This window comes from Hyperolius riggenbachi, chromosome 1 (assembly GCF_040937935.1).
Source record: "Hyperolius riggenbachi isolate aHypRig1 chromosome 1, aHypRig1.pri, whole genome shotgun sequence".
NCBI classification, from domain to species: domain Eukaryota; kingdom Metazoa; phylum Chordata; class Amphibia; order Anura; family Hyperoliidae; genus Hyperolius; species Hyperolius riggenbachi.
Window position 1 is genome coordinate 563,157,174 of NC_090646.1, and position 24,179 is coordinate 563,181,352.

The 24,179-nt window shown below is 44.3% G+C and overlaps 1 protein-coding gene across 2 annotated transcripts in view; it reads right to left on the reverse strand.

Annotated features, from left to right (window-relative positions):
- Positions 1-7,021: 7,021 nt before the first annotated feature.
- RHOBTB3 (Rho related BTB domain containing 3) overlaps positions 7,022-24,179 on the reverse strand; it is a 128,523-nt gene continuing 111,365 nt past the window's right edge. The window contains exons 10-12 of one of the 2 annotated variants that reach the window (XM_068247500.1): positions 22,670-22,836; positions 11,985-12,081; positions 7,022-7,838 (exon numbers count right to left, since the gene is read on the reverse strand). In XM_068247500.1, coding sequence (XP_068103601.1) covers positions 7,723-7,838; positions 11,985-12,081; positions 22,670-22,836 — 380 coding nt within the window. In that variant the 3' untranslated portion in view covers positions 7,022-7,722. The remainder of the gene's footprint in view (positions 7,839-11,984; positions 12,082-22,669; positions 22,837-24,179) is intronic. The other variant, XM_068247501.1, reaches the window with a different exon arrangement.

A 24,179-nucleotide genomic window follows, 5' to 3' on the forward strand; every position in this document is an offset into this window, starting at 1 on the left:
CCTCACGCTGATTGGAGGGAAGGGACGAGGGCGGGTAGCGGCGATGCGGAGGAGGCGGGGGAGCGGCGCTGACAGACAGCGCTAGAGTAAACATTGTGCTGGCGACGCGCTGCGTGTCGCCAGCACTGCGGGAAGGATAGCGGCGAGCAGGGGGGTCTTTGACACACACCATGGGGCAACAGAGGCTGGTGTTAGTGTGCCCAACCAGCCTCTGTGCCCCACTAACGTTATACAAAGCCACCTCGGGTTCTCTTTAAAAGGGAATAAACACGGCAGCCTCCATATACCTCTCTTCAGTTGTCCTTGAAGAGAATACATCATACCTTGGCTGGTGAGGTAAAAAATAAAAGCGATTTTTCCCAAATTTGTGACTTGCACTATGCCTAACACTAACCTTCACCCTAACCTGACAATAATCTTCAGTCTCCTCTACCTAACACTAACCTCCCTTCCACTCTGCTTAAAATGAACCTCTCCTACTTACTGCTGGCTTCCAGGAGCAGCACATGGAGGTACAAAACCATAAGAAACTGCCTATCACAATCTACTTGTCGGTTTGATCTGCATATCAGAGGAGCGAGGAACGCAGGGAGACATTGAGCATTACATAAGGGATGTTTCATGCCAAAAGTAATTTTATAGTGATTTTTTTGCAAGTGATTTTCCACACGCTTTTGCATGTCTATACTTGACAGAATCGCAATCGCTCCAAAAATGCTACATGCAGCGCCTTTACGATTTTTTAATAAAAGCAATTCTGTCAGGTGTGAAATAGCTCATAGGATTTTTCTTAAGGTGCCCATAAACGCCAACATTTCCATTCGATTACTTGCAGCTTCGATCACTCCAAATTGGATTGAATCTATCCCTTTAAAATATTATCGATTTTGACCACAAATAGATCGGACAAGATGTTAAATCTAGGTTCATTGAGGGTAGGAGTGGCGGATGATCGACAGGCCATAGCGGTACATTGTATTAAACATTGCAGCACTGAGGTTCAATTGATCCACAATAGATTACCTACTGGAATTTATTGAAAATTGATGTGCCATGTGTGGTAGGAGTAGATTCCTTTGATCATTTTGGAACATTAGGTGGAAATCGAAGTGTATGGCCAGCTTAAAGGAGTCATCAGGCCAAATATAATAAAATAGGTGCTACTTACCGGGGGCTTCCTCCAGCCCCAAGCTCCCAGCATGTCCCTCGCCGCACCTCTGCCATCAGCCGTTCGCCGCAGCTCCATCCTGGTCCCCGGCGATGACGTCAGAGCGAACTCCAGGTCGCTCTGTACTGCGCCTGCGCGAACGACTCATTCACTGCCACGTGGGCCGGAACGGACTGCGCAGAACTACTGCGCCTGCGCAGTCCACTCCACCACGTGGCGGTGATTGACAGCGCCGCTCGTGCAGGCGCAGTACAGAGCGACCTGGAGGTCACTCTGACGTCATCGCTGGGGACGGAGCTGCGGCGAACGGCAGAGGTGCGGCGAGGGACATGCTGGGAGCTTAGGGCTGGAGGAAGCCCCCGGTAAGTAGCACCTATTATTATATTTGGCCTGATTACTCCTTTAACCAGCTGAGCGGTCTGGACGAGCTCAGCTCGTCCAACACCGCCAGAGGCTGCCGCTCAGGCCCTGCTGGGCCGATTTTAATGAAATAAAAAGCAGCACACGCAGCCGGCACTTTGCCAGCCGCGTGTGCTGCCTGATCGCCGCTGCAGCGCGGCGATCCGCCGCGTGCAGCGGCGAAAGAGGGTCCCCCCAGCCGCCCGAGCCCAGCGTAGCCGGAACAAACCGTTCCGGCCAGCGCTAAGGGCTGGATCGGAGGCGGCTGACGTCAGGACGTCGGCTGACGTCCATGACGTCACTCCGCTTGTCGCCATGGCGACGAGGTAAGCGAAACACGGAAGGCCGCTTATTGCGGCCTTCCGTGTTACTTCTGACCGCCGGAGGCGATCGGAAGAACGCCTCCGGAGCGCCCTCTAGTGGGCTTTCATGCAGCCAACTTTCAGTTGGCTGCATGAAATAGTTTTTTTTTTTATTTAAAAAAAACCCTCCCGCAGCCACCCTGGTGATTTAATCAGAACGCCAGGGTGGTTAAGTACTTTTCAAAACATTGGAAAGCGCTGGCAATCAGACAAGCTCTTCAGAAGCGCTCCTGGGACCGTATGCAAGTTGATATTTTTACACCTTGTCAATAAAATGCCGTTTTAGGCCACCAGGAAGCAACAAAATACACTGAACAATTTTGATCATACTTTTTCACTTTTGGTATTTTTTCAATTATAAAGTGCTGAGAAGAGATTTTAAACAGATTAAAATTATCTCCTAGGACAGTGATAGGCAAACTCGGCTCTCCAGCTGTTTAGGAACTACAAGTCCCACAATGCATTTGCCTTTATGAATCGTGACTGCTTTGCGGGACTTGAAGTTCTTTCACCGCTGGAGACCCATGTTTTGCTTATCACTGTCCTAGGAGAAAACGTAGGAGAAAAGGTGAAGTGCATATGGGCTGTGGTGTGAAACAGTCTTTAAAAATGTGGTGATTGTAGCACACATCTCTTTACTGAGCTCACAGTAAATACTGACAGTTCTGACCAATGTCATGTTTCTGCTGCTCTGTACATTTTGGAGCATTGCTGTGGATACTCTCTGGATTGCAAGCTCTGTAACGAACAATGAGTCTTGTACATGTCTCTTGTAAAGAGATTGCTGATAATGTGTTGCCTGGAGTGAGTGATCAGAAGTAAAATTTGGACAAAAGGTATTTAAAGTCTCTATACAGTCTTGTGTTAAAGACAACAGATTACTAAGGCCAAGTTCAGTGGCTGTTGCGTTCCCTGTGACAGCAGGAACACAATGGATCGGGACAGTGGGGCCGCACATTATACTCGTGTTGTGTTGGGTACAGTGAAGTATATAGTCAAAGTATGCTTCACTTCTACTGTTAACGCGCACATTTACCTGTAAAAACTGCATGCAGTTCGATACGATGCTGCAACTAGTTTTACCGCTATGCTCCCGCTGCACTGCAAATGCCGCATTTGTGGTGCAGTAAGCTGTGTTTCAGAGTGGCTGTTACACCTCACTACAGTGCACCAATGTAAACAAGGCCCTAAGGGCCCATTCACACTATGAGCTCTTTTCTGAGAGTTTTGCGTCTGATTAGCATTTTTAAAATTGCTCCCATTCACTTTCATGAAAATCATGGTAAAAATCGCCGCGATTTCACGATCGTGAAAATCGCTGCTATTTGTCTGCGATTTATGCGATTTTAATGAAAGTGAATGAGAGATTTAAAAAAAAATGCTAATCCAATTGTAAAATGCTCAGAAATGCACTTCTAGTGTGAATGGGCCCTTAAATGGGTACAAATTGAGATCCTTACCAAAGGGGGACATCAGACCACCGAGCGAAGCCTTAATAGGATCCTGAGGCTTCCCCCTCTTCAGGTTACTTTAAACCCGAGCTTTGGTTCAGGATCGCTGTAAAGCAGGGCTGTGGAGTCTTGAGTTACAGCAATTTTGGGTACCTGGCGTTTCATAAACTGAGGAGTTGGATGATTTTTGTACCCACTTCATTGCCTGCAAGGGCTGTGGTGTAGGAGTCGGAGCAATTTTTTGGGTACCTGGAGTTGCAGTTTTCATAAACTGAGGAGTCGGATGATTTTTGTGCCAACTCCACAGCCCTGCTTTAAAGTGCAATATGATATCTTAGGCCCAGTGCACACCAAAACCGCTAGCAGATCGTCAAAACGCTAGTGGTTTTGGGAGCAGAGAGCCGATATTTGCCGGGTGCACACCGAGTGGATTTTGTATGTGATCCGCCGTCCGCATCAGCATCCGCGTGGCTAATGTATCTCTATGGGCTGGTGCACACTGGCGGTTTGAGGTTTTAAGCAAACCGCAAACATGCAGCAAGAGGTACGTTTGCGGCTTGCTAAAAACCTCAAACCGCCGGTGTGCACCAGCCCATAGAGATACATTAGCCATGCGGATTTTCAAGCGGATGTGGCCGGCGAATCCGCACAGTGTGCACTGGGCCTTACTATGAGATATTTTAACAATTAACACTGAAGCAGTATGTTCTTTGTAGTTAAAATGGTTATATATTAATTTCACTATGTTCACTATTTTCAGCTAATCCCTACTAGTAATAAACAACAGATTTTATTGACAATCTCCCTTTATTGAGCATCAGAAGGGCAGTTAATTGCCTGTCAAGTATCACATACATTAAAGAGAACATGCTGCATCCCATTGTTATTAAAATGTGAGTACAAAATTTAATAACAAAAATAAATATAAAATCAATCTGACTTACAGTAAGAGGCAGTTCATATGTTGTGTTACAGTGCCTTAGTGTTTGACTTTTCCTGCCTTATCCCCATTCACACTTAAAAGCGCAAAACTGCAGGAGTGATTTTTCCGCGATTTAACAGGGAAAAATTACTGGACACTGCAGCGATTTTTCCGCGATCGCGTTTAGCGCTTCTATAGCACTGAAACCAATCGCCGGGAAATCGCCTGAAAATGGTTTAGGCTACACGTTTGCATTAGGCGATTAACGCAAATCACCCAAGTAAAAACGGGCCCATAGGATATTATAGCACTAGCACCTTAAAAAGCGCTAGTGCTTGAGCGTTTTGCCAAAATCGCTGGCAAAGCGCTCTAGTGTGAATGGGGCCTGAAAGGGATTTATTGATGCGGCTAGTCATAGATGTTAATATACATGCAAAACACGTGCTTTTTTTCTCATTCATTTTACATACATTTCTATTCATTTCTTTCATACCGCAATGCATGTTCAATAAGAATATGGACAAGATGTATCATGTAAATTGTTTCTTAACCACTTAAAGGATAACTTAATGAGAGGTATATGGAGACTGCCATATTAATTTCCTTTTTGCCTGGCAGCCCTGCTGATCTATTTGGCTGCAGTAGTGTCTGAATCACACCAGAAACAAGCATGCAGATAATCTTGTCAGATCTGACAAAAATGTTAAACACCTGATCTGCTGCATGCTTGTTCAGGGCCTATGGCTGAAAGTATTAGAGGCAGAGGATCAGCAGGGATGCCAGGCAACTGGTATTGCTTAAAAAGAAATCAGTATGGCAGCCTCCATATATCTCTTACTAAAGTTCTCGTTTAAGTAAAAGCAGCCTCTGCCCCCCTTAAGGAACAGAGACTGCTGGTACCATAAACCGCTGGATACCGACGAATCGCCGCACATACCCGCCTTCAACCTGTTGACTCAGGACACCCATCTTATGCCGCAGAGCTCTGTGAGCCAGTCAGGAGCTGCTTTCATTGGTTCCTGACCATGTGACCAATGGGAGTTGCTTACATTGATCGGCAGGGCGAGTGAGCTGCGGTGGGCGGAGAGCGACGAGATCGGAAGTGGCGAGAATGCATGGCAGCAGTGATATGAAATCTACCCCCTGGCAGGTATTTGGGGATCAAAACAAGGCGTAGATTTCAGTCACCGCTGTCCTTCAGTGGTTAAAGCCAAATGCAACTTCCAACACAACAAGCACTACAAACATCTACTCCTCCACTTAAAGTGGACCTGAACTCTTGCACAGGACAGAAGGAAAACAGAAAGAAAAAGCAGTTTAGCCTAATTCCCCCTTAACTGTGACTATTAACAACTGCAATTTGATCTCTCAGCTGTGTCAGCTCAGGAATCTTGGCAGTCCTAGCAGAGCAGCTAATTTGTAAAGACAGAATGTTGACCCTATGTCTGCTTGCAAGAAAGCAGAAAGTAGACACACTGCAGACATTTGTAACAAATACATGTTTTCCTTTAAAGGTTATCCTGTTGCTTATCTTTTAGAGCAGGGACAAAGTTCTGAGTTCAGGCCCGCTTTAACTGAAATTTTTATTTTAAATAAGTCCCAATCCTATTTAGAACTAGCCTTGAGTTCCATTTTTCTTATGCTTAAAGTGAACCAGAGACGAAGCACCCTCATGTATTTTACCATATATATCAGTAGGAACATTAGAGAAAACACCTACCCTACTCTGTTTCATTTTTAACTGTTCAGCTTGCTTCTAATCAACCCTGATAAAATCCCCGACTGAGCATTCAGTCTGGCTTTGCTATAATGACTCAGCTATAATGATTCCTGAGCAGAGCCACAAGAGGGCAGGCTTGGGCTTGAAAAGACACCTCAGAACACAGACTGAGGCCCAGTACACACCAGGTGGATCCGCCTGAAAATCTGCGTGGCTAATGTAATTGAATGGGCTGGTGCACACCGGTGTACACCAGCCCATTGAAATACAATAGCCACGCAGATTAACAGGCGGATGCGGCCGGCGGATCACATCCAAATCCGCTCGGTGTGCACTGCCCTAAATATCTGCACTCCACACCCAAAACCAATAGCGGTTTGTGGATCTGCTAGCAGTTTTGATGTGCACTGGGCTATAATAATTCCTGAGCAAAGCCAGACCGCTTTGCTCAGTCGGGTATTTTATCATGGCTGATAAGAAGCAGGCTGAGCTGTGAAGAATGAAACAGAGAGCAGGGTAAGTGTTTTCTCTAATTATGCTTACCTGAGGAAAATTTATGCGTGCTCTAACACCAAGTTTTAACCCTAGCAAGTCTGGCTCAATTGGCTATTCATGAGGCAATGCTCATGCAAATATGCATTTGCTTTCGCACGCCAAACTATGCAGGGTCAAAAAACAAATACCGCAAAGCGGTTGCCCTGCGGGAATTAGTTCATGCCACATTAGCACTATCCAGGAGCGCCACGGGAAGGTTTCCCAATGCCCTTTGGGGGTATTGGGAAGCCTCCCCGTGGCGCTCGTGGATAGTGCTAATGTGGCATGAACTAATTCCCGCAGGGCGACCGCTTTGCGGTATTCGTTTGTTGACCCTACATAGTTTGGCGTGCGAAAGCAAATGCATATTTGCATGAGCATTGCCTCATGAATAGCCAATTGAGCCAGACTTGCAGAGCCAGACTTGCTAGGGTTAAAACTTGGTGTTAGAGCACGCATACATTTTTCTCAGGTAAGCAGTGTTTTCTCTAATGTCCCCACTGATATATATGGGAAAATACAAGAGGTTGCTTCGTCTCTGCTTCACTTTAAGTGCTATTTTCCACTGCAAAGCGCAATCACAAATTATCCTTTGTGTTTTTAGATATTGTTTTTTTAGATTCACTCAATAGAAATGCAGAGGCAAACTGTAGCAAGTTGCATTTTTTTTAAATCTGCCGATATGAAACGCAGTAGTGGAAAAGGGGTGCTGCGATTCACAGTATTTTGCGAGTGTTCCTGCAATTTGCAAAAGTTATACAATCCAAAAACTAGATCAAAGCGCATGTAGTGGAAAACAGCCAAAGGGTAAAGAATCCAGGACTAAATGCAGTTGGAATAGCATGGATCTCATGAATAGCTACAGGTTCATTTTCTCTTTGTCCAGATTGGCCATACAAAGCAACATATTTAGGATCAATGATGTAGAAACTGATTACGGTGAGAAATGCAACTCTCTCAGTTGATTCCTTACCGTAGTTTGATTTTTTTTCATGGCTTTAGTTTAGTTTATCACTATGCCAATACAAGGCTGTGAGCTGCACTATAGAACAGAACCACAATACAACAGTTCCAGATGAATGTGTACAGTATTAGGATCTTACACATCAAAGTGCAGATGGTCCCTGAAGTATCACAGTGAGAGCGGTGTTCATCCTATGCTTTGGCTACATAGTAACACATCTGTGCTTGGGGGAGTGGATGTATTTTCTATACTCTGCAAGCTGAGTCAAGTAAAAGTTCGATGGCCACCTGTGTTTTTCAACAAACTCCAATTCTTCTGCTGTTGGAAGAAAACAAGATCATGTTAGTGCTGTGAATGATAGCTGTGTCATCCAGTTTCGAAACTTGGGGGGGGGGGGGGGGGGGGGAGCGGGGGGTCTCAACAATCAGACAAGCTGGAGTCAATAGTTCTCTAGCAACTTTAATCAAAGGGATTAAGTGTTCCAGGAAAAGTATTCCATCATCGTATGGCTACCACAGGAACACAAGTTCTGCTATTGCTTTCCCTGTACTGCTCCTCTTTAAACACTCCTGCACCTGCCTCCCACTCTGTTCCTCTCACTTTCAAGTACCAGGAAGAAAATAGAATATTCTATCTGGTGAGAAAATGAAGTTATTTGGATGAATGATAGTGACAGTGTCACTGATCAGCAGTAGCAGAATCATTTCTCTCACATGACCAGCTACCTCTAATCTTCAGGGCCTGAGCCCACTAATGCAGTTTTGTCCGCTTTTGCACAACACATAAATGTTACAGATGCTGAAAAGCGGATACAACTGTGTTAGTGGGCTCAGGCCCTCAAGGTGTTTCCTGCGCATCAGCGGTGCAAATGGTGGTAGTGCGCCTGTGCATGGAGGCCACACTTTGGGGGTCCCAGCGCGGGAATGGGGCTGCAGAGCATGATGGGGGTGGCTTCCGCTTCCCAAGGTGAGTATCAAGAAAGGTGCACTGTCAACCTCCCGGTATGGCTTTAACGTTAGGTCCTATTTCCAATCGAGAAAATTATCAGATCAGGCTAAAAAAAACTATATAGCCTGATTGCCAGCTCCAGATCCAATGCTCAAAGTTTGTCGTTCTCTGAGGCCTCATTCCCAGTGGGACGTTGTGTTGTAATGTGATGTTAAAGTCACAATGCAGCATTACAATGCAACCAAAAAAAAGTGGTAACGCACATTAATATTGCATTACCGTCGCATACAATAGGTACAGTAAAGCATACAGGCAATGAAAAGTATGCTTTCCTGTACCTGGTAAGGTGTGCGTTTACAGGTAAGGCACTGCAGCAGTGAGTTACCATAACTACACGGTACAATGCCACGCTAACGTCGCACTGTGAACGTCCCATAGGAATAGCATTGCAATGCAGTAAGCTGCGTCATAAGAGTTTATAATGCAGCTCCGCAGCGTCCCACTGAATGCAGCCTCAATCAGAAGTGTATCGGACATGCTGGAAAAAATATTTATTGAAATACTAGCGTTCCGTGTGTATGTCCTTTTATTTATTCAAATTAGCCAATCGATATAATTTGGAAAAATTGCATATGTATGGGGGCTGGTTTTCTTTTATACCTGATGTAGGTCAGATCTAAATATTGATTTGATCACTAACTTGAATGGGACCTGAAGTGAAAACTGCATGGTATGTACTAGGCTTAACAGAAGGGGAGGAGCACAAAGATCCTTATGAAAAATCTAATAAGCCGGGTCCCTTTTTGGCACCAACTTCACTAGGAAGACAAACAATACTTTTCCTGGTCCCAGACTCAGCTTTCCCACCTCTAAAAGCTGCAGCATATCAATTGTTCTCTGCCGGGATAGTCACACTTTAGGAGGGAGTGGTTCCAGCACTAATCAGTGCTTCACAATGGGACTAGGCCACACCCATTCATCCTCACTCCTAATCATTAGCTGTGATTTTCTGTGCTGGGAAAGGGACTTGGTGAGCACAATATGCAGGGATGGAAGGAGGAGCGAGTAGCTTGTGACAGTGTTTTTTTCATAGATGATATTACTTTAACCACATATGATAACTATATAAGGAGTTTGGAGACAGGTTATTATTGCATGTTTTGCCAGACTATTTCTGAATCATAGCCTTGTAAGCATTTTCAGCTGTAATCAGATATGCACAGAACAGAGAGATTCCTGCATAAATAAGCCAGTTATTCCGTGTAGGAGGCAGTAAGGAGGGCATCAGAAAACCTGGAATGGTTGTATTTCAAAGGAAAGAAGAGAAACTCCATTCCAGCCAAAATCATCACTCTTCTGCCTGGGCCAGATTGGAAGATACAGGCGTGACTGGCACACCACTGTTTATTTTAACAAAAATATAACAGAAATATCCATATATAATTCCAAACCGCCTTGAACAAATTAGTTCCACAGAAAATAATAGGAAGTCAGTACAAAAAAAAATAAAATAAAAAATGCATCAACAGCATAATAACAGGCAATCATTGGCATTCAGGTATGAAAATTAAAGCCTATGACAAGCTTAGCACCATTAAAGGCAATGTCAGCAGATGCTCCACTATCGAGGACTTGTATCGGATTGAATACATCTCATAACACATTATAACGCCTTGCTAGCACCAGTTGTCAGACATATAACCTCTAGGGCTTGAACTCTTATCACGGTCGCGCAAGCGTTTTGCACATGCTATAACCCATGTAACGGTTTTCACGCGCAAACTGCCAAGATTTTGCGTGCAAATTCGCGTTTGCTCGTGAAAAACGTTACGCACGCTATAACGCTAGCGCGACCGTGATAAGAGTTATCACGGCTTTGTGAATCAAACCCCTAGGCACACCACTTTCTGCTGAGCAAAATGGACCTTTCCTGCCAGATTTTGAGAAACTCTGTGGCCTAGTGCACACCTGTGCGGTTCGGCAGCGTTTTTTGATCCGCTTTCGGCTGCGGATACGCTTGGGTAATGTATTTCAATGGGCTGGTGCACACCAGAGCGGGAGGAGTTTTGCAGAAACGCATACTCCCGGGCTGCTGCAGATTTTGGATTGCGGAGGCGTTTCTGCCTCCAATGTAAAGTATAGGAAAAACGCAAACCGCTCTGAAAAACGGCAGTTCAGAGCGGTTTTGCAGGCGTTTTTGTTACAGAAGCTGTTCAGTAACAGCTTTACTGTAATTATATATGAAATCTACTACACCAAAAACGCTTCCCAAAACCGCAAAATGCTAGGTGAAACGCTACAGAAGAATAAGAAAAAGCGTTTCAAAATCTGCTAGCATTTTGCGGATCTGCTAGCGGGTTTTGGTGTGCACCAGGCCTGTGTGCATATATTAGTTTTCTATAGGGTAGACCTTTATTCTTCTAATTTATTCAGCTTTCGTTGGCACATTGGGGCTTACTGTCCACAACTGTTAATGTGTAAGAGAATTTCTATTTGTGCCAAAAAGCAATTGATAACGTCAGGGAGTAGGTCAGGGCCAAGGTACAGCTTGGCTTACAAAGGTTAGAGTCACAGTCACTCCTTGGTTATACAATCACTTGGATATGGACTTGATGGCTAAATTAATAAACTACATTATTGCAGCCCTGTACAATCTGACATACACATAACAGGCAGAGGCGAGAGAGGCTCCAGCCTCAGGGTGCAGTATAGGAGGGGGCACACAACTCACTCAGCTATCATTCCCCTATTGTGTTTGAAGGAGAGAGAAATAATAAGGGCCCATTTCCACTCTCGCGGAAACGGCCGCGAATCCGCAGAGTTTCCCCGCAGGCAAATCGCGTGGGGAAACCCTGCCATAGGGGATAACGGCGCCGCCGGCTGAATCGCTTGCAGTAGCGATTCGGCCGGAACCCCCTACAGAATTCACGACGAAGGCTGCGATTCCCATAGCCGTGCATGGCACGGCTCATGGGATTCGCCTGCGATCCCGCCCACCAGCTCAGTGCCGCACGCCGCACTAGTGGAAATGAGCCCTAAAAGGGGATACATGGCAGTGACTGCAAGCCAGATAACTAGAGATGAAGGTGTTGAGGGCCCTGGGGCGCCTCTCAGTCTAATAGCAATCAGTGTGTGGCTGGGATGGGAAGGATGGAGGGGCGCACTTTGGTGTCTCAGCCTTGTGTGCTGGAGGACCTTGTCCCAGCTCTGTCTGGAAGTCTGGCTTTTCGCTGGCTGAAGATGAGATAGTGTGCAGCAATGAAGTACAGCAGTCAGTTGTACAGGCATTCTAAATGATTAATAACTACATTATTGCATATTTCATATATTATGGCCTGTACTATCTGCCTCACACATGACAGAAGTACCGGAGAGGTCCTGGAAGTCTGGCTTCTGGCTGAAGATGATAGTGTGCATCAATGAAGTACAGCAGCCAGTTGTACAGGCATTCTAAATGATTAATAACTACAATATTGCAGGCCTGTACTATCTGCCTCACACACATGACAGAAATACCTGAGAGGTCCTGGAAGTCTGGCTTCTGGCTGAAGATGAGATAGTGTGCAGCAATGAAGTACAGCAGCCAGTTGTACAGGCATTCTGAGTGATAAAACTGCAACAGAAAAAGAAGAAATACAAGACATCAAACAGAATATAACCAAATCCTTAGGCAGGAAAGCACAGTTGACATAGCATTTTTGTGTGCGATTTTGGCACTCTGTGTTAACGTTTGTTTTCCACTTGCAATTTGTTTGCATTTGTTAAAGATTTTCTGGATTGGGGTAAAATACATTGGAAACTGACATGTGTGCGTTGTGCAGCAGAAATTATCCAAAATTACGATGGTGGAAAAGATCACAAACATTGAGTGATTCCTAAACAGCCACTCAAATCACTAGTCAGTGCAGCGGGGTGCATTTTGCCGCATGCAGCAAATTGTGCACTGTTTTCAACTGGAATCTTGCAAGTGCAGGACTTTCTCTTCCCTTTTGTGGTTTAGTAATCACTGTGTTTCAGAAAACACATTGCGCTGTAGGCATTGCAACATATGTGCTCTCTCTAATGCTGGGCATACACAGCTTGATTTTGCAGCTCGATTCTCACGCTCGATCGTTTCGCCGCTCGATTCCACAGTCAATTCTCTTATCTTCCGCTCGTTTTTCTTATCTTTTGCCATTCACTTCAATCCGGAATCGAGCAGCGAAACGATCAGGCGGGAGATCGGACATGTCGGAAATTATCTATCGAGCCGTGTATTCCCAGCATAAGTCACATAAGCCAAGAAGCCACTCATATCAAAAAGACAATTTACAGTGGCGTCACAGCGCCCACTTGGATTATAGTGAAGCCATTCCTGTTAGTATTCAGTGTGAATACTGGACACCGTGTGTGTTAAGCTGTGTATGTACTATGACTGTATGGTCTTTCACTACAGTTGGATTGTGACATGGACCAGGAACATTTTGGATTCTTGGGTTTGGGTCATGGTCTCCATGGGGACTACTGTTACTCTGTTGTTCAATAAAGATACCTTTTAACATGGATGGAAAAGTAATGAACAGTGCTCTAACAGTATTGGGACTTTTGTGGCAGAGGCATTATTTGCTGGTTGAACATCTATGTTCTCTACCAACTATCTATTATGTAGATCGGGGTCCCCAAAAGTTTTGGGTCGAGGGCCGGGTCAACATACATCAGACTGCTGGGGGGCTGGAGTATACATAAAATGATGTAGAAGTCTTTGCGGGCCAGACAGTGAAGCATACCCAGATGAAAACCTGCAGTCCAATTGGACAGCAGTGTCACTTGATGTGGAATGTGATTGGAAACCAGCGAATTACTGCTTTCTGGCTTCATTCTATATGCAGACCACCAATATTTAAAGATGTAGCTGACTGCATCTATAATACATTTTGTGTGGGGGGGGGCCGGTAAAGAAGCGACAAGGGGCCACATTCAGCCCGCGGGCCTTAGTTTGAGGATTACTGATGTAGATAATATAAAAAATATAGTCTGGGGTACACTTAAACTAATTCCAATGGAAGCCAGGTATATTGTCCACCTTATTACAAAGGTGCTGCAAAGGTGATAGATTAGAAAACACTGCTCTACCTTAAGGGGGGTACACACATCAGATAAAAGTCTTTGGAAAATTAAAGATCACAGATCAATTTTACCCCCTTTCATGTAGTATGAGAGCCATACCTACACAGTCTAGTCTATTGAGCTGAACTCCCCATAAGATAAACATCTTTGCTAGATGCTGTACACAAAGATGCTGTACACATGCAACAGATCAGTATCTGCAAAAGATCAGTTCTTGCAAAGGATCCGTTCCTACAAAATGCATTCATAGTCTATGATATCTGCAGATCTCATACACACCTTGTTTAACAGACAATCATCTGCAGATCAGATCCACCAGGATGGATCTTCAGATCTGCAGATAATTGTCTGATCTGCAGATGAATGTCCGTTAAACAAGGTGTGTATGATGATCTCATAGACTATGAACGCAATTTGCAGGAACGGATCTTTGGCAGGAACAGATCTTTTGCAGATACTGGTCTTTTGTGTCTGTACAGCATCTGTGTGTGCAGCATCTTGCAAAGATTTTTTTTCTGATGGGGAGTTCAGCTCCATAGAAAAGACTGTGAAGGTATGGCTCTCATACTACATGGAAGGGGGTAAAATTGGTCTGTGATCTTTCATTTTCAAAAGACTATGGTCTGATGTGTGTATGTGGCCTAACTCCACCAAGCTGGAGGCGCTGGTGACCAAGATGCTGAAGACTGTGGTGCAGAAAAGCACCGCACTCACCAGGATTAAAAAGTCCAAGACAGCTTTATTTGGCAGATCACAGGTACAGCATAAAAGCGGCTAGCATGCTTTGTACTAAAAAAGCGTCCTTACTCATAGCCTCCTTATAGCCGCTTTTATGCTGTACCTGTGATCTGCCAAATAAAGCTGTCTTGGACTTTTAAACCCTGGTGAGTGCAGACCTTATCTACACCAAAGGTTTATATCGAAAGTGGAGGGCCTGGGCACGCCATGATGGAAGAATTCATATTTTTAATGAAAGCTTTTCCATAAAATTAGTCAATGCAGGTAGCAAGATGAAAATACAAAATTTTCAGTTCAAGATAGCACTGGTGAAAGACACTGACAAGGAGGGCAGAATAGATCTTTATTATGTACTCTTGCCTGTATTATGAACCCATGTTAAGGCCCCTACACACGCTTAGTTGACTGAGGCAGCCGACCACTTCAGCCGATAATCTGCTGTTTTAGCCTCAATTTACTTTTCAGGGAACCTAACTGAATTCAACAATTGTCAATAAGCTCTTTTGCATAGATAACTCAATTTTTTTAACTCTTGCTGTACTGGAAAAAAACAGAAAGAGACTTCAGAGCATTTCTTACCAGGGCTAGTATTATATGTACATAGGTTTATCTCATCATGTCACTTTAGTTACACTTTAAATAGATGTGGCTATGTAAAATTTATAAGCAATACAGTGGGTTGCAAAAGTATTCGGCCCCCTTAAAGGGACTCCGAGCAGTGCAGAAACTATGGAAAGATGCATATCATTTTAAAGCTCTCTTTCTCCTCTTTCCAATGATATATAAACCGACACCCTACACAATTTAGTTTTCGCTATTTTCGCGATTGAAATTGCCGCGGCCGCGATTTCAACCGCGAAAAATAGAGAAAACTAAAAGGCGTAGGGTGACGATTTAGGTGTCGCCAGAAAGAGGAGAGAGAGAGCTTTAAAATGATATCCATCTTTCCATAGTTACATTGTATTACACAGGGCGACTTTTTTCTAAAGTCAGCAGCTCCATTCTGCTGAATGGAGCTGCTGACACTGGGGAAAGTGTCGTCCTGTGTGATATATAAACCGCCGCCCTACACATTTTAGTTTTCGCTATTTTCGCGATTGAAATTGCAGCGGCCGCGATTTCAACCGCGAAAATAGAGAAAACTAAAAGGCGTAGAGCGACGATTTAGGTGTCGCCAGAAAGAGGAGAAAGAGAGCTTTAAAATGATATCCATCTTTCCATAGTTACATTGTATTACACAGGACGACACTTTCCCCAGTGTCAGCAGCTCCATTCAGCAGAATGGAGCTGCTGACTTTAGAAAAAAGTCGCCCTGTGTAATACAATGTAACTATGGAAAGATGGATATCATTTTAAAGCTCTCTTTCTCCTCTTTCTGGCGACACCTAAATCGTCGCTCTACGCCTTTTAGTTTTCTCTATTTTCGCGGTTGAAATCGCGGCCGCTGCAATTTCAATCGCGAAAATAGCGAAAACTAAAATGTGTAGGGCGGCGGTTTATATATCATTGGAGAGAGGAGAAAGAGATCTTTAAAATGATATGCATCTTTCTATAGTTTCTGCACTGCTCGGAGTCCCTTTAAAGTTTTCCACATTTTGTCACATTACTGCCACAAACATGAATCAATTTTATTGGAATTCCACATGATAGACCAACACAAAGCGGTGTACACATGAGAAGTGAAACGAAAATCATACATGATTCCAAATATTTTTTACAAATAAATAACTGCAAAGTGGTGTGTGCATAATTATTCAGCCCCCTTTGATCTGAGTGCTGTCAGTTGCCTATAGATATTGCCTGATGAGTGCTAATGACTAAATAGAGTGCACCTGTGTGTAATCGAATGTCAGTACAAATACAGCTGCTCTGTGAGGGCCTCAGAGGTTGTCTAAGAGAATATTGGGAGCAACAACACCGTGAAGAACACACAAGACAGGTCAGGGATCAAATTATTGAGAAATTTAAAGCAGGCTTAAGCTACAAAAAGATTTCCAAAGCCTTGAACATCCCATGGAGCACTGTTCACGCAATCATTCAGAAATGGAAGGAGTACATTACTAGCTTGGGAATACTTCCTCAAGCACCCTCCAGACCCCAAAAATACTCATGGTCCTTTGATTCACCTGTCGGTTTTACAGCAGTTTACTCCTGATCTTAACCTTTCTGCGTGGTACTCCGCTGATATTAACTTCCTTAATGACTTATTTATTGGGCAAAACATGAAACCCTTCAACTCTGCCATCCTCTTTAAAACTGCCTGATTCGCAACTGTTCAATTATAACAGGATATCGTCATTAATCAGATCCAAACATATCGCTCCCCCTCAGTTACCCAAGCAAATTCTAACTATGCTAAATTATAAAGGTAACTTTGTGGGAGGCATTTCAGTGTGGTATGATGAACTCATCAAAAAGCCCATCGTCCCAATCATCTGGTCCTTTGACCTCCAGTTCTCTATCACGATCCCGCAACTCAACATTGCTAATACTTTAATTCTCAAATACTCCAGATGTAACTCTCACTGGGAGATGTCACGCAAACTCATCTTTAAATGGCATTATACTCCGAGAAAATTGTCCCTATTTTCATCCAATACTTCAGATACTTGCTGGCATTGCTCTTCAGAAATCGTCATGTTACTCCATATGACATGGCAGTGTCCTTTAACCCTCTGGGCGATACAATTATATCGCCCAGGAGGTGGCGCAGCACTATTTTTTTTAAATTTTTTTAAATCATGTAGCGAGCCCAGGGCTCGCTACATGATAGCCGCAGCGCAGCGACAACTCCCCACCCACTCCGATCGCCTTCGGCGATCAGAGTAAGCAGGAAATCCCGTTCAGAACGGGATTTCCTGCTGGGCTTCCCCGGTCGCCATGGCGACGGGGCGGGATGACACCACCAACGTCATGGACGTCGTGACGTCAGAGGGAGTTCCGATCCACCCCTCAGCGCTGCCTGGCACTGATTGGCCAGGCTGCGCAAGGGGTCGGGGAGGGGGGCTGCGCGGCAATCGGAAGTTACACGCAGCTAGCAAAGTGCTAGCTGCGTGTAACAAAAAAAAAATTATGCACATCTGCCCACCAGGGCCTGAGAACTCCTCCTGCGCGACATACCCCAAGCTCAGCTCGGGAATATCGCTCAGGAGGTTAATTCACCAATTCTGGTATCAAGTTGAAGGTCTGATTAAGCATTTTCTGTTTAGAAACTTCAAGATCTCTCCACAACTAGCCTTATTACTGGTGGGACTAAATATACTTCCCAAAAAATTACAGCCACATATATGCCATATCATTCTAGCGGCACAGTCTCTTATTTTTTCTAATTGGAAAACCGCAGATCAAATTACAATGCCCAAACTTTTAGCCCTAGTCCACCGGAACTTAACATTAGAAAATAAGATCAGGAGTAGAACCACTGGGTCCCGTCTCATACCCTCTCTCCCGGATTCCTGGTTGCAATACTCTAAGCGCTAATACTTTGGCTCATGTATCTATATGGACACAAAATAAGTAAAGTCTAGAATTATTGATCTAGTTGAGGCCTGTTCACCGACCCCTGTCCCCTTTCCCTCGTTACCCTACCCGTATAGTTCGTTCACATATCTTTTTAGGTTCCTCTGTCATGGGTTTTCTTTTTTTTTTCTTTTTATATAGCAGCTCTGGCAAAATATGGGGTTTAGGTGGTAATATAAGGATTAGCACCTATACTGCTTTCACTCCAGTTTGACTATGATCGCATCACACTCGTTGGGCCTCAGCCCTCTGCTATTGATGGGTGGTATTGATACAAATTACTTATGCTACTAGCCCATAGTGGCCTAGATAATTGTCTCCATGAGTAATTCTATTCTTAAAAATGGTTGTTAACTTCCTGTCATGCGCAGCCCGCATCTAACACTGAATTATCAAATGTTCACAACTGTTTATAATATGCCTCGTATATGTATACATCATAGTATGCCTCATGTAATACTCTCTGCTCATTTATTTGTCTATATGTTTCTTTATACATTCAATAAAAAGACATTATAATGAAAAAAGAAATGGAAGGAGTATGGCACAACTGTAAACCTACCAAGACAAGGCCATCCACCTAAACTCACAGGCCGAACAAGGAGAGCGCTGATCAGAAATGCAGTCAAGAGGCCCATGGTGACTCTGGACGAACTGTAGAGATCTACAGCTCAGGTGGGAGACTCTGTCCATAGGACAACTATTAGTCATGCGCTGTACAAAGTTGGCCATTATGGAAGAGTGGCAAGAAGAAAGGCATTGTTAACAGAAAGCATAAGAAGTCCCGTTTGCAGTTTGCCACAAGCCATGTGGGGGACACAGCAAACATGTGGAAGAAGGTGCTCTGGTCAGATGAGACCAAAATGGAACTTTTTGGCCAAAATGCAAAACGCTATGTGTGGCAGAAAACTAACACTGCACATCACTCTGAACACACCATCCCAACTGTCAAATATGGTGGTGGCAGCATCATGCTCTGGGGGTGCTTCTCTTCAGCAGGGACAGGGAAGCTGGTCAGAGTTGATGGGAAGATGGATGGAGCCAAATACAGGGCAAACTTGAAAGAAAACATCTTGGAGACTGCAAAAGACTTGAGACTGGGGCAAAGGTTCACCTTCCAGCAGGACAAGGACCCTAAACATAAAGTCAGGGCAACAATGAAATGGTTTAAAAAAACCATATCTATGTGTTAGAATGGCCTAGTCAAAGTCCAGATCTAAATCCAATCGAGAATCTGTGGCAAGATCTGAAAACTGCTGTTCACAAACGCTGTCCATCTAATCTGACTGAGCTGGAGCTGTTTTGCAAAGAAGAATGGGCAAGGATTTCAGTCTCTAGATGTGCAAAGCTGGTAGAGACATACCCTAAAAGACTGGCAGCTGTAATTGCAGCAAAAGGTGGTTCTACAAAGTATTGACTCAGGGGGCCGAATAATTACGCACACCCCACTTTGCAGTTATTGATTTGTAAAAAATGTTTGGAATGATGTACGATTTTCGATCCACTCCTCACGTGTGCACCACTTTGTATTGGTCTTTCACGTGGAATTCCAATAAAATTGATGCATGTTTGTGGCAGTAATGTGACAAAATGTGGAAAACTTCAAGGGGCCGAATACTTTTGCAACCCACTGTATGCTCACTATACGCCAGTGTTTCTAAATAGTGTTGGTGTGCAAATCTCGATTTCTTAATTCAGAAACCTGAATTACACCATACGCGCAGTTCAACACCAAAGCTAGTAGAGAGGACCATGGGGTGCGGTCCACATCGTGCTTCGCGTGACTCTGATACTTCCTCATTCAAAACCGGAAGGAGGAAGCATTAGAGACTTGTGAAGCCCAACGTTAACTGCTAGTGAGTGACCTCCAAAGACCCTCTCCACTAGCTCTGGTGCTGAAGTGAGGTGTTTGGCATAATTAGGGTTTCCAAATGCAGGAACCTGAATTCAAAACACCAACACTAGATCTGAATGTATGTCTGGCTTTCAGGGGCATAAAGAGATAATTTGCATATTAGGGAGTGATGCATCATGGGAATCCACACTTGCTCACTTAAAGGATACCTTAGCGCTGGATAAAAAATGGGGGAGCAGGCATATGTAGCATGCGTCCTCATTCCCACTGCTCCCCCGTTCAACTCTGTTCCCCTCCGCTTTGTTTACTAGCCCCCCAGCGCTACTTCCGGGTCAGGTGCTAAGGTATCCTCTGTTTTAAGAAGGCAAAATTATATTTAGTATAGATATAAAAGGCTGAGCTGAAGGTGCTTGCTTATAACAGAATGAAAGTTACATGCTGGCTGCAATATCCTGAGAGCTGTCAGATCATACCAGCTTGCCTAAAAGTTATACAAGAGACGATTTTGGCTGCAATATAGTATGCCGCCATACAGTACAGTAAGGGACCAGCAGCTAACTGCATAAAGTGCTCCATGTGTCACATATAAACCCAATCTACCCAACAGTTTCAAGAGCAACAAGGAGCTGAAAATATGTGATACACAAATATGTATTAAAGTGGAACCATAGACAGTTTGCTGAAACCAGACTTAAAGGGAACCTGTACTGAGTAAAATTATTCAAAATAAACACATGAGGTAACTTCAAATGAACATTAAATAGTTACCTTGCCATCAGCTCCTCTCAGAAGCTCACCATTTGCTTCTGATAAGAATCGATTCCAGTTCTGACAACATTTTGTCAGAACTGAAATATATCAGTTGCTGTCCGTTATATATCAGTTGCGGTCAGTTATAGCTGAGTGGACAGCTGATGTGCCCGGTAATGTCCATGTTTCCCTATGGCTCAACTGGGCGATGTTATAGTTTAACAGTGTGCTGACTAGGAAGCTGTTATGGGGTAATGGCCATTTTCAAAATGGAGGACGGAGAATTCTCTTGATCACAGTGGACAAATAGGACGCGGGAGAGGAGAAAGGAATTGAGGAGTAGACTACATGGGAGGTAAGTGTGACTTGTGTATGTTTATTTTGACTTTTAGTTTTCAGTTCAGGTTTTCTTTAACCTCCCTGCCGTTATAAAAAATTGCTGCGCACGGCAGGGAGGGTGTTTTTTGGCATTATTTTTTTTTTTTTTAGCATGTAGCTAGCCTAGCGCTAGCTACATGCTTCCCCCCTCCCTGCGGCGTCCCCCCGAATGCGCCGATCGCCGCCGGCGCATATACCCATCCGGAAATCCCGTTCTGAACGTGACTTCCAGGAGGGCTTCCCCCGTCGCCATGGCGACGGGCGCGATGACGTCACCGACGTCATCGACGTCAGAGGGAGTCCCGAACCACCCCTCGACGCTGCCTGCCACTGATTGGCCAGGCAGCGCACGGGTCTCGGGGGGGGCACCCTCTGATGCGGCGGGTTGCGGCGAATCGGCGCGGAGCAGCGGCGATCGTAAGTTACACGCAGCTAGCAAAGTGCTAGCTGCGTGTAACAAAAAAAAAATTATGCAAATCGGCCCAGCAGGGCCTGAGGAATCCTCCGCAGCAGGTTACCCCGAGCTGAGCTCGGGATAACCGGCAGGGAGGTTAAGGCACACCACACAAACACAGTTGTATAAATATGCACATTTTTTTCCCCTCCGCCGCCGGGAGTGTGATCAAGGATGCTTGCAGGCAAGGCTGTGCAGGCGTAGTGACCAGGAACTGGCTCCATCGCCGAAATCCAAACTTGGTCACTGCGGGGGACCGGAGGATCGTTCTGTGACAGTGCGGGCACAGGGCGGCTGCAGGGGGCTGGTAAAAGCCCCAGGTAAGTGAAACACTTTATGTAATGTTCACAGCCGCCCATACGTGAAGCTTACGTCCGGGCGGCTGCTGTGCTCCCGCTGTTCGTCGCACTCCCGCGGGTGCGCCCCCGTGTCCCCGTGGTGTCCGCTGCTAGCCCTGGGATCAGTGAAAAGGAACATGGTTCCCGATCACCGATCCCTGTCCCCCGCAGAAAAACCGAAGCACTCACCCGTGAGGCTTCAGTTCTTCTGCCCGGAACAATTTCCGCATCCCCCTTGTACTTCCGCTTAGCGAGAAGTACAAGGAGGGAAAACAAAAACCAAGGTGGCCATCTTGTGGCCAAATAGTAAAACTACATATACACATTTTTTTCATTACAATTTACACATTTCACTACATTAAAAAATAATTGTTTATGTCCCACACCAAAATATTACCCAAATAAATTTTTTAATGAAAAAAAAAATACAATAAATAAAAAAAAACAACAACAACATAAATAGTTACCTAAGGGTCTGAACTTTTTAAATATGCATTTGAAGGGGGTATACTACAAACATTTTTAAAATTATAAGCTTGTAAATAGTGATGGACGCAACAAGGAAACAATGCACCTTTATTTCCAAATAAAGTATTGGCGCCATACATTGTGATAGGGACAAAATTTAAATGGTATAATAACCGAGACATACAGGCAAATAAAATACATAGGTTTTAATCATGGTAGCGTGGATTATTTTAAACCTATAATGGCCAAGACATAATGCATTTTTACAATTGTTTTCTTATTACCGTAATCCTGTTAAAATGCATTTATAAATAAATAATTCTTAGCAAAATGTACCACCCAAAGAAAGCCTAATTAGTGGCGGAAAAAACAAGATATAGATCAATAAATTATGATAAGTAGTGATAAAGTTATTAGCGAATGAATGGGAGGTGAAAATTGCTCTGATGCGTAAGGTGAAAAATCTCCACGGGCTGAAATGGTTAAGATTCACTTTAAGAAATAAATATCCTTTATTAATATAATTTTACCCTTCTAATGCTACAACAGTATCAGCTGGCAGGGTTACGTACAAAACGCAAGCATTAAACATTACCTTGGCCTTTTTGAGTAGACTGACCACACTTAGGCTTGTAGAGCACAGTTCTCTGCTGGGCATACTTTGGAGCTGAGTGATGATGTAATGTTCACATACATGTTGTAATCGTGACACTTGGTACATCTCAGAGCAGATCAGCAGTGATATGGCTTGCAGAATGCTGGCTGGAATAAAAGGATCAAATCAGTAGTGGAGTGGCTTCAGCTGCACTTTACAGCAGAAACTGCACATAATGAATTAGTTGTACTGTTTCAAGTGTTTAAACTGTTACTTGCAATACATGATAAAAAAATATTGTAGCATATGTAGGTCCTGCATGATGCCACATCTAGCGATCCACTGTGACATGGAACAAATCCGATCACACTTTTTATAAAAGGCATGATATAACTTACAAGGAAGTAGTGGGTTCCCATGATACTGTGCATTTCAGGAAGCAAGACTGTGACGTACTGACCAATCAAGTAAAGGCGTAGAGCATCAGTTTTACTATATAGGTTTCCCATCACAGACTTCTGGTTGGGACTTCCTGAATCCAGGGTTTTTCAAAGTGGGCAATTGGGACTCAGCAGTACTGTGTTACAACAGTCTCCTCTTCCTTACGTCTTTTGTTACCCGCCTCAGAAAGGAAGGACAGCACATCAGCATACCACTGAAAGGTTGAGGAATCCCAGGTCACCACACCAGTGGTGATGGCTGTAACCACACTGCAGGTTGTTCCCGCTTGCTAGCATGGGGTCCTGTGTTTATTCCCTAGTCTTGGAATCAGGAAGCTGTCACCAACTGCTAGGCAGGGGATCCTGTCACTTCCAAAGGGAAGATGGAATGGTCCATTTTCAAGCTGCACAATTTTGCATACAAAATATGCATAATCACCCATCAGCTAATTATTTGCATCTCACGGACCATCCCTATTGTCACTTTCTAGATCGGAGTACCCACATTCTTTTTTGCTAATTATTAAAGCAGAGTATGCTTCAGTACGTCACAGTACATGCTGACATTCATGGTTCCTTCAATTAACTGTAGCTCCTCCCTCAGTGTTAGCAACATTCATGCAGACCCAAACCATGACACTGCCACCACCATGCTTGACACACTTGTCTTAAGTATTCCTCATTTGGTTGTTGCTACATACACTTGACACTATCTGTACCCAAAAAAGTTTATATTGGTCTCATCAGACCACAGGAGGTGGTTCCAGTATTCCATGTCCTTAGTCTACTTGTCCTCAGCAAACTATTTGTGGGTTTTCTTGTGCCTCATCTTTAGAAGACATTTCCTTCTGAGTTGACAGCTATGCAGACTAATTTCATGTAGTGTGTGGCGTATGGTCTGAGCACTGACAGGCTGACTCCCCACCCCTTCAACCTCCAGAGCAATGCTGCCAGCACTCATATTTCTATTTGCAAGCGACAACCTCTGGATATGATGCTGAGCATGTGCAATCAACGTCTTTGGTCGACAATGGCAAGGCATGTTCAGAGTGGAGCCTGTCCTGTTAAAT